At 36.6% G+C, this 11,648-nt stretch overlaps 1 protein-coding gene and 1 non-coding gene across 3 annotated transcripts; one reads left to right on the top strand and one right to left on the bottom strand.

The window, feature by feature from the left end:
• Window positions 1-581: 581 nt before the first annotated feature.
• LOC140763354 (uncharacterized) lies at window positions 582-11,194 on the bottom strand. 2 transcript variants are annotated; one of them, XR_012104820.1, is made up of 17 exons: window positions 11,008-11,194; window positions 10,706-10,894; window positions 10,172-10,348; window positions 9,527-9,935; window positions 9,200-9,318; window positions 7,612-7,689; window positions 7,382-7,522; window positions 7,214-7,258; window positions 6,032-6,198; window positions 4,815-4,893; window positions 4,650-4,735; window positions 3,634-3,763; window positions 3,418-3,550; window positions 3,143-3,291; window positions 2,623-2,824; window positions 1,173-1,435; window positions 582-1,090 (listed from the first exon to the last, which is right to left on the bottom strand). XR_012104820.1 is itself a non-coding variant. In XM_073101507.1 (16 exons), exons 1-16 carry the CDS (start codon window positions 11,125-11,127, stop codon window positions 1,227-1,229), a joined length of 2,433 nt encoding a protein of 810 aa, XP_072957608.1. In that variant the 5' UTR covers window positions 11,128-11,194; the 3' UTR covers window positions 582-1,226. The 2 variants fall into 2 exon arrangements, 1 of the variants encoding a protein (XP_072957608.1); XM_073101507.1 differs by having other exon boundaries at window positions 582-1,435.
• A 75-nt stretch (window positions 11,195-11,269) lies between these two features.
• On the top strand, window positions 11,270-11,354 carry TRNAY-GUA (transfer RNA tyrosine (anticodon GUA)). The gene is given in 2 exon segments: window positions 11,270-11,306; window positions 11,319-11,354. It is a non-coding gene; the product is annotated as a tRNA-Tyr (tRNA).
• Window positions 11,355-11,648: the final 294 nt, after the last annotated feature.

Here is an 11,648-nt window from a genome sequence, read left to right as displayed (position 1 = left end):
AGTTAAAAATAAGCGCATTTGTAACAGATAAACAAGTTTTGGTAATGGTAATCACTTTTTAACAATGAGTACGTATAATTAATACAGAAAGTTCATATAAGAGTTCACTCTTACTATTTTAAAAACTTGAGAAATCTTTTAATGTAAATACCTCTTTAACGGGTTTAAATATAATATTTTTTTTCTGACAGAAACGGGTTTAAATAAGTTAAACCCGTTGAACCACTGCTTTTCACTGAGAACACCTGACCTTATTTCACCCAGTAGATTGAGAGTTAGAGAGCCCACTGCGTAGTGATTTACGACTTAACTAACCCATAAATTATAGGTTCTAAATATTAGGGTGAATATTTTAGTAAAGTGATTAGTGAAATGCAATACTTAAGTTTGACCTATTTGCTCTGATGGAGATTATATGGTTTGCTTAGTGATATATGATCACTCTTAAGCTAGATGAAGATGACTAAAAGCATAATGAAATATCCATAAGAGTAGGCCAAGTTATTTATTAAGGACCAGAATTAAAAAAGAAAATAAAATAAAAACACTAGCTGATGAGAAAAAAATGAAGAAACCAACCAAAAGCTGCAATAGCATTAAGTTTTCTTCTTGACATTTGAAAAATCTTTCAAGTTGCACTGTTCATAATATATATGTTGATGATTCGAAATATCAAAAGAGAAAATAGCAAACTCTTATCTGAGAAGCTGATTGCCACAAATTATAAGAATAAATATCCTACGTTGCAAAACCAACCAAACTGTGTTACAAAATTTTGGGACCAAGAAAAGCTCGTGATCTGTGTAGTGTTACACCAACTAAAAATGGGCTTCAAAATTTGCTAAAGAAAGACAGATTATAGTAGACTATATTTTCATGCAGCCTCTTTCTCCGCCGTCTTCACCATATAAAGCACTTCTTTGAACTGCAAAAGCAGCCCTTTCATAGATCAGCCAATGCCTTTAAGGACACCAGCATAACTAGGATGTGCCAATTCTTGCAATTCCGTGTATCAGTTCTCCGAGTGACACAAGGCAGATGGTAAATGAAATTTTATGAGCACTAACTTGCACAAGTTTCTCGGCAATAGCTGCATGCAAAACCCAACCACATCTTATCAGTTCTCCAGGTGACACAAGGCAGATGGTAAATGAAATTTTATGAGCACTAACTTGCACAAGTTTCTCGACCATAGCTGCATGTAAAGACCCAACTACATCCTGCAATTATCGTTCATCTGTGATTGGTCTCTTTTCCAGCAAGGATGACAAAAATTCTGAACATAATTTTGTAAGGGGTGGAAGAACATGAGATGATCCACTGAATATAGTCTCCCAAGGTCTTTCTGATGGGACAAAAGGAATATCTCGAACAGGGTCTTTCTTCAATTCAGATCCAGGAAGCTCCCCGTAGATTGAAGCATATCCAATCAGCACTGCAGCAGATGAAAGAAACTTGAGAACCTATCTTTATTTATTTTTCTCAAAGTTCAAAGAAAAGCAATGAATTTGAAAAGATTTATAGGAGTGCAACAGATGAGCAATTATGGAACTGGCAGTCGGAAAAGGTAGCAGACTGAATAACAGCATATCTATATCCATATCCACTTCCCTTTCCCAATTATTAAAACGAATACATATATGATTATATCCATTTTTTGTTTATGTGTCTGCATTGACACACAATCACACTAATCCTATCTTTACTCTTTACCATGGAGAAAGAGGACAATTAAATTGAGGATCCACGAAAAGCTATATAGTTGCCACTAAGCTATTATTTTTGTCATTTTCACATATTAGTATGCAGATACATGAACCAAACTGTTGGGCAAGATTGCAAGGAGAAGAAGATAGAGCTAATACTAGGACGCTTCTGCAAGGCAAAAGCAAAGAGAACCCCTTCCTTTTGGAGTAGCTAAGCAAAGAGTCTAGCTCTGGAGAATCTCTGCTGGATGTTTCTTAAAACTAAACATTACTTTGTGGTTTGTTTTGTGAATGTTGGATATATTGTCTACATACTATAATTTTGGCATGGTAGTATACAAGTTCATAGTTACCTTGTAAAGCAGGGCTTATATGAGTTCTTTTGTAATACCTCTACAGGTTGACTCTATCCTTGTTCGAGGGTAAGGTTCAAAATTATGTTTCAATGAAACAGGAAAGAGAGAAGAAGATACAAGAATCAAACTAGGTTAGAAAACTAAATAAATACGCAGATTGAAAAAGGATCCACCCAGATCAAGAGGCAAGTGGGACACATCAATTTATATCCACATATCTGGCTACTCTAAGATAAAGAAGCCGATTTGGATGAAAAATGCACACTTGTGCCCTTGCATGAAATAATCAGCGGTTGATGGGAGTAGTTCCCCAGAAACTAATTTTGTGAGCCTCAAACGGTGAAATATGATGGCCTAAAGGCCCTAAACTGAATCCCTCTCTCTGTAAGCAAGAGGAACAATATGAAAAACAAAAGCCCTATGAAAAAGTTACCTGCGCACTGAACTCACAGATAGCAGACAAAGTATTGACAACACAAGCAACAAAAATCTGATAAAATTGCACAGATAGGAGACAGTATTGGCAACACAAGCAAAAATAAATTCTGATAAAATCTCACATGCTTCCTCAGGAGAAAGTTGATTTTTCCGAGCTGTCTTGCTGATCTGAACATCTTCTGTGCTTTGTGGATCAAAGATTATGTACTCATGATCACCATTTATGTACGCTAAACATGATGTGTCTTTTCTCTCTTTAGCATTAGTATCTTGCTCATGAAAAGATTGATTGTCAGTTAGAAAAACAAGGCCACCTCCCTTTGCCTGAAATCACATGAAAATCTATTAAATCAGCATCACATTTCTTCACAGGCTAGTCTGAGGAACAAGGATAGTTATATCTCAGGAAAATCGTATCCATCAAGGGAAGCATACCAAGACAGGAAAACTAAAAGTGGCACCACCAAAAGAAAATAAATAACTAAATTAATTGAGGATTAGATTTTTTATTTAGTTAAAGTTTTGCCTAATACATGGCAAGAGTATGCTCCTTGAGAATTGAAGTTCCTAGACTCATGTTATTACATCAACAAGAAGTTGTTGAGCATGAATTAACAGTTTAACACTAGTATCAAACAATACCTCCTTCACCAACCAAGTGGTTGCAGGGGCTGGATCTTCTGCACTGAACAATAATATTATGCCTTCTTGGTCTCTCACGCTACTGCCATCATGGGAATTTGGAAGGGCTAGGATAGCAAAATGAGGTGCATTTTCAGCACAGCATACAGCTGTAAAAAAGGGTAAAACCATAAGAGAATTGATAGCCATCAAAATTATCATGATAAGCACTTTCAGGAAATTCAGGGAGAGAACCTAACTAAATTTGAATGTCAGCATTATGAAAAAATGCAAACCTTCAACAAATAGCTTGTATGACCAGCACATTGATAATTTTGAAGTATTCCAGACTGCCATCTGTGGTTTTGAATTCTGGGAAAGTGACACAAGAAATTCTGTCTTTCCAATGAAAGAAAGTGTTGTGATTGGCTGCAAAATTAAAATACAAGGGTCTCGCTTATCATTCAGGCCATTTTAAGCAGAGTAGCAATAATCAGGTATCAAATGATCACCGAAAGTGCTTCTCCAATCACAGCCACCAGAATATTAGTGTCAGGGTCCCACAGCGTAATGACAGTCTCCGCTGCAACAGCTAGAACAGATCCATCAGCTGAAAATGCTGCAGCAGTCATAGGTTTTCTCCTGCAAATTCATATATGTACAAATTTATGATAACATCTTTATGAATTTCTTATGTTCAGTATAAAACAAGTGCAGAGGAAAGAGCAAAGTGACACTAATAAGAGTACTAGACATGTGAAAAGCAGGAAAAGATGTGACATGAAAACACCATAGCAAAACCGGATGTCATAATAATGGTTATAGTAACAAGAGCACTGGCTAATAAAAAAAATAGCACTGAATCTTTTGTGATTCCAAAGCCTAGAGAGCTTTGGCAAGAAAATGTCTATGATATATCCTTACAATGCAGAAAGCACCTCCCTTCCATATTTTGCAGCATCAATAATCATCCAATCTGGCATCGGTACACTTGGATATTTTGCTTCAGTATCCTACTATAAAGAACAATTTCAGACCCATGTATGAAACACTCTCCCAGGTACTTCGTACAATGGGGGAGCTATAATGTTCACTACTGAACACACTGAGAATGTCAATGGTCCAAGAAGAAAATCACAGTAAAGGAGCTTCATTTTTTAACAGAATTTTAACCATTATTCACTTATTTGATTCGAAATGTTCCTGTTTTGCAAGTGATGTTTATGATTTCGTCAGTAATATTTGTGCTAATACATTTTTGTAATCCATGAATCTCATACCTTTTCTACTCTTCAAGATTTGTATATCCACATAATGTGGTACATATACACCATATCCAGGTTAGTGGTTCAAAGGTATTTGATGTTGATGTTTAACATGAATCAGTCATAAAGGTACATCCTTACCATAATAAAGATTGATGTTCCACAATATACCAAGACTTGGTTGTATTGAAAAAGAATAGGCAAAAGAAAAGGCACATGAATTTAACTGAAAAAGGTGATGTACTGCTAAAAGATTCTCCTACTTGTATGAACCAACAGATTGGCATCTCCAACCAGCTTTCTCATATTTTTGACCACTTGACTGAATTTCAGCACTACGAACCCAGACCTACAAAATTCAAAATGAATAGTCAAGCTATGCATCCAAACAAAGAATGGCAACAGGAAAAGTAAAGCAAAATAACTACCTTAAAGTCACCACCAAAAGAAGAGCTTACTGCAACGCTTTTGCCAGGACGGAAAGCAACAGAAGAAATGCCAGCATCGCTATAATAAAAAATAGGGCAATTTAAAAAAAAATGTGAGTCAATAGAATAGCCAATTACCAACAGGTGTATATGTATGTCAGTCAGTCTAAGTGCGAGACATAACAACCACCTTTTGTCCATTCTCATATTTATGTATAAGTACATGTTACACACAGAATCAATAAATGGTACATCAGGTAACCCCTCAATATAATCTCACCTCATCAGGGGAAGACTTCAACAATGATGATGCAACTAAAGCCTATTACTAGATGCAGATTTCTCTAGTTCTTCCCACATAAGACATAGTTCATGATTAGACCTACAAGCAAAAACCCTCTGGGTATACCAATATAAGAGGCCTTTTGCCATTGGCCATGTGTAAAATTATAAGGGACAAATAGGATGACATATTCCATTTAGGTTACAATGAGAGACTTTCATTCTGCAACAAGGTTTTGAAAGGCAGTAGTGGATTGCGAATGATCACCCCACCGCACAGCGCTAAGATGATCTAGTATTTTTAATATATAAAAAATAATAAAAATATATGATATATAGCATATGCTAATATAGCACATATATATAATTTTTAATAGTGGAATTTACAATGATAACAACAAAAACTCACAAATTATATATATATATATATATAGAGAGAGAGAGAGAGAGAGAGAGAGAGAGAGAGGGAGAGAGAGAGAGAGAGAGAGAGAGAGAGAGAGAGAGAGAGATGCCATACACCCACTTCACTAGTACATATCAGAGACCTTTAAAAAAATGGTGGGTTTCTGACAAAGAGAGAGAGAGAAAAGGGGGAGAAAGAAGTAAAGTAGAAGAAGAGAAGAGAATGTGGCCTCCCGTTAGCTTACGACTCACCTTGTGTCGGCCACATTACTAGTTGTGGGGTGGTTGATGCACCACCCCGTCAAGGCGCCCACCAAAAACGCTCTCCTCTATCCTTTTCCTTTCTCTAAAATTAGAAATAGATTTAATTTGGCAGTTTCCAGAATGAGTGCCTTGAGGACTTCTTGTAATTCAAAGGCAAGCCATCTCATTCAATATACATACTACTGATGAAATTGATAATTATATGCTTAATGGACAAACACACAACTTCAAGACACTATCCAATGGTGGGAGTTCTATAGCGTACCAACCTGTGAGGCTCATAGATGATGGTGGCTAGGGAGTATTCTCCCACCTGGGACCCTTGCGTCCAAAACTTTAGACTAACAAGTCCCCCTAATCCTTCTTCAGGAAGCTTAACATCCACAGTGCACATTAAAGAGGCATCAGTAGAAAGAGCTACCAAAGCCACGTACACCTGAAACCATAAAAGTTTGTATTATCATAAAGACTTCTTCAAATATATTAGGATTTTATCAGGTGCATCAATGAATTTTCTATCTATTGAATATTGATGATGATGCTAACGACACTAGAAACCTCAGTAGGAATAAAATTGTTAGCTCAATCAAGAAATTTAAAAGCAAAGCTATTCTATGAGCATAAAAAAAGTAAAAAGAAGTCCATAATTTTAAAACTCATCAGAGAGTTCCAAATAGCACTATGATATCTAGGTTGCAACTGAATGGAGGTATTTTTGAGAGATAGAAGGAACTTATGGTGCCCCAATTAAACCATAGATCTCTATTGAGGGGTGTCAAACTTCTAAACTCTCAATGGGGATCGGGTGCTTCAAGTTTAAACAATTAGGACACAAGTCTAGAGACTGATGTACCTATCCAAAATATTCTGTTAATTTATCTGTCTCCAAAATAATCCACCTCAGATATTATCCTAGTATCTCTATGCAGGTGTGCAGAAACATGCAATGACTAATAAAGCAACTGCCAAATGTGGTTCCAGATTACAAGGGCAGACACCTGGTGGTTACCATTAGGCTGAGACATTGACAAAAAGGATCAACTAGAAAAAGTGCTTCATAAATCACAGCAATCACAGAGGAATTAGTTAAGCCATAAGGCAAATACCTCTGAATATAGAGAGAGGTAGTAATTTCATTTCACTCTTTGAATTGCTTCTACTTCTTCTTTTTTTTCAAATAACCCTACTTCAATGACACTTTCCTTTATAGAGAAAACTAAAACCGATTATTCAGTTTTCTTAATCTAGGAAACTGTTGCCATGTTTCTCTTTAATAGTTATTACTGATTCTGATATAAGTAGGCCTTAGAAGCTTCAAGCTATTCTGATACATTGAAGGATCATGGAATGCCAAACGGACTTCATAGCTGATATACAACATAAGCTACGCTATAAGGGAGAGTCAAGAACTGAAAACTAAGATGAACAGAATATATAATGAAATATCTTACAGTAGTATCATCAACAGGCTGGAAATTCCTTTCACATACTTGCACCTGGAAAGATCCACAATGATCACATCAAATGTGGCAGAAATATGAAGCATGAAAACTAGAAACAACTAACTAATGACTTAGAACGACACAAAGCTAAAGCTGCTCCTATCTTAGATCACCAACCTGTGAAACTTCACAATTGTCAAACAAACTGAAGAATTGTATGCAATAATCTTCAGTACGTATAGCAATCAATCCAGAAGTTTTGTCATATGCAAATGTACTGCGTAAACCTTCATGTATATCCGGAAAAGAGAAAGGTAGCTGCAGAGGAAGGACAAATACGTAATTTTTGTACTAATTCAACCATCATGTAAAAAACAATCTGAGGAGCATACATGACCACAACAAACCTTAATTCCAGAGATAGATTTGGCGATCTCCATTGTAGGCATTTTTAGTAGATGGATTTGATTATCTGCACAAGACACCTGAAACACCAATTGATTGAATGACTCTTCCCAGAAAATGTGAAACTAAGAATATGCAGCAAAAGATGCAAGTAAGTAACAGAACATAAGAACATAGCAACTAATATACAATAAAGGTAATATATAATGATGCCAACTACTTCAAGTATAAATGGCGCAATCTGTTGATTAAGGCAATGCAGAAAAGGCCATCTAAGTAAATGAGGCAATACAAGTGAGAATAACAATGAAACACCAGAGATGCATAGTTCTATCACTTTAAAGTCCTTCATTAAAAATTGTTAACAAGGCGAATCAAATCAGATCTACCAAATATTCTTTTACTAAACAACATGTTTGAGTAGTCAATTGATTTGATGAACAATTCTGCAAATGCTTTGTGCACTTTTAGAATCTTAACTTTTAGTCCATCTCTTCCTTCAACTAAATTGAGGTAAAGAGCGGATTTTAAGCTAATAGGCTGACATATTAAAATCTTAGAGAGGACTTCCTATTTTGTGTTCCTAAGAAAATCAGCACTTGTCATCCCCTTTATGCATTCTAGAGAAGTCAGCTACATGCCATGAACATGCTACTCCATAAAAAGAGTACCAAAGGGAACATGGTCAAATTTGGGCATGATTGACCTTGCTGGGAGATCGTATCACCAGCTTGAGGAAACAATATATACTAAAAATATATGCAGGAGAAGAAAAGGATCAACAAAGAAGGGGTTCCGCAGTATCCATTGGCAATTTTTATTGCATCTTTTACTTGAACCATCTAATGCTGTCTAAAATGGTGCAAGTCTCACACCAACAGAACTTCGAGATGTACAGTTGTACAATTGAACCACACAAAATGCAACATCAAATAGAGTACATTATTATTACACCATTTCTGTATGTACTATTAATAGATGGCCTTGTGAAAAACTGAAAATGCAATACACATTGAGATGTTACAACTTCCAATGCTAACATTTGCTTTTCTTATGAAGCAATCATGGAAAGGCAAGTCTGATGGGAAAGCATGTGGAATCAACAGTTAGCATTGAATAAGTTATATCATCCTTGAAGAGTAAGGACAGTTCAGGATTCCCATTCCATCAAAGAAAAAGATATATAGACTTATACTGTCCATCTCCAAAATTAGGTAAGACCTTCAAAGTTCAAGAACTCTAATAGCAAGCATGACATCTATGTCTAAAGTTCTACCAAGCGTAGTTTTGGTCCTTCATTGGTCAAGAGATCAGCCTTTCTCCACCTACCAGATGATGTTGCAGAATCCATTCACTGCTGTCAGACAGTTAGTAATGTACAGTAGCCCTAGCAGTAACAGGTACCATTAACTTCCTAGGAAGTGGCATCATATTGTTATTTTGTGTAGACACACAAAAATACAATTTTCAAACAAAGTATACATACCAAATGAAGCAGAGCAGTTAGAGAACAGTGAACCATGAAGCATTGATCTTGTACAATAAAAACAGAAGGTGGGCAAAATTTTCAAAAAAGGAAGCATGTCTTACACAGGAAAGAGAAGGATCAGGAGAATCTGTAAAGTACAATAGTGGGGATCCTAGACGCGGTTTGTACTTTCTCTTTCCAGTGTCAAGCTGCCAAACCACAATAACACCCTCCCTTCCACCTGTTAAATTCAAACAAGGGTATTACGAAAAATGGAGTCAAGCTTCTAAAGGAACTATTGAAGATCATTTGTCTTATTTTCACAGAGATTGTTAATATTATTGACCAAGCTACTGCCTAGCATCACAACAGAAGGAAAAGAGGTACATGCCAAAGCTTCAAGGCTGATAACCTAAAAGTAGAATGTATTATCTTAAAACGTGTGGTACCTGAGTACAAATAAGCTCCATCTGCAGAAAAGAATAGAAATTTAATTTCACTTGGGTGCCAGTGCCATGTTGAGCAGGAGTCTGCATCATCATTGTCCCTAACACCAGGCCTTTCTTCATCAATTTTTGCCCTTCCTCTACTAGATTCTTGTAATCTTTCTGAGAACTTTCTCCTTCCAAAACCTCTCCATATTAGAATACGCCCTGTTACATCGCCTCCAGCTACCATTCTCTCACTTGGATGAAAGGCAAGAGCAGTTAAGCTTTTGGTATGATGCAGCTTAATCTTCCTTATTTCATCAGGCTTACAATCTTTTGCAGGGATCCTCCATATATGAAGTTTTCTCTTGTTTGTCATACCAAAAAATTCTCCAGATCTACTCATAGTTATAAACTCTGGGTTGCGTGTCTACAACAACGTATTTCGTGTCAGGTATCAGTGATTCATCGCATGTGCTACTCAGACATAATACATCAGATCAACAAGAGAATTTAACTCTGAGAAAAATAATGAATTATAATTTGCACAAGAGAATATACAATCAAGAAAGTATTGACTATAAATTTACTTCCAATGTCTCCAGTAAATAATTTCTTTGAATTACTAAGCAAAAACTACAACCCAGTGTAACAGTATGCTCACACCTCAGCCAAAAGCCCGCCAACACGATGTGCATTCATCAGGTTGTAAATCTGAATTTGGCCACGCAATGCTTTAGACTCATCATCTGATTTATTGATATCTTCCACTGAGATAAATGCATAAAGAGTGGACGATTTGCGATTGTTTCCTATCGAAGCACTTGATATATTGGGTATTATCTGCACTTGAAGCAAAAATAGACTCAAACATAGAGTACTGACAGTTAAGAATCCACACAGATTGATGAGGCAAGAAGCCGAGAACATAAGATAAATGATCTAAGTAGCATACACGTGTACCAAATACAGACATCCACAGAGAATAGCAAGAAAATCTTTAGAGTATTAATTCAACAACTCAAAAGCACTACACGAGTCACAAAGTTGAAACAAATCATTCTGCATATTGTATTATATAAGTGTTAACATATGCAAACACTAAAAACAGTATATTGACATGTTACTATGATGCAATGGGGCTAAAACAGGACGGGCAAGAGAATACCGAGAGAAAGCGAGGTAGAGACGCCCACATACCATGGAATAAATTGGCAGCTGCACCTTCACCTTCTTAATCAACTCTGCCGCAGCGAAATCCCAATAACAGATCATCCCATCAAGCGAAGAAGTCCAGCAATAGCTAGTAAACCTACTCGCAGCCGCCATCGCTGTCGGTACTACCACGATCGATGTCACCCGATCCGTGTGCCCCTCTAATTCCGTAACCTGAGAAACCAATATGTTATTTTGACGTCAATCCAATTCTGCCACAACCATCTTCTCCATCCCAAACGAGCAAACATGTAAAGAAACAAGAAAGTGATTAAATTTGGATTTACCAGCATGCCCGTGTACGTGCTGAAGACGGAGACGGTGCATCCCGTGCAGACCAGGAGCTTCTTGCCATCGTGGGAGAAGGCGGGAGGAGAGGAGACGAAGCTTTGGCCTCCTGACATCATGTTGATGGGAAGGCGGGGTTTAGGGTTTTGGATTTGCTGGAGTTCTTTTGAGGCTGATGAGAAGGGGTTTAGGTGACCGAGGAGAGAAAACCTAACAAATTGTTCACACTATAAGAAATTATTAAATGCCACATATCAAATACCGACCTTAGCTCAGTTGGTAGAGCGGAGGACTGTAGTGTTGCAGATAAATCCTTAGGTCGCTGGTTCGAATCCGGCAGGTCGGAAATTTTTATTTCTGTTTTAACTATTTTTTTCATCCTTTTTATTTCCATTTGAGAATATAACTTTACACGACCAATAAATCAATTATAATAAATAAAAGAGTTAATTATATTTTGACACTCTTAACTACCATAATCACTTTTCTTCCTCTTAAGATTAAAAGTAGATAAAGACCCATGCTCCTAAATTATCTAATTTTATCACTGAAACTTCCTCCATCAATATTTTATTAAAAATTTCACTATCACCCCTTCTTTTCCTTTTATATTCTTTCATAACAACTTCTCCAAATATTA

This window comes from Typha angustifolia, chromosome 7 (genome assembly GCF_048772165.1).
Source record: "Typha angustifolia cultivar Huaian chromosome 7, ASM4877216v1, whole genome shotgun sequence".
Classification (NCBI taxonomy): domain Eukaryota; kingdom Viridiplantae; phylum Streptophyta; class Magnoliopsida; order Poales; family Typhaceae; genus Typha; species Typha angustifolia.
This window is presented reverse-complemented; position numbering and strand designations above follow the sequence as displayed.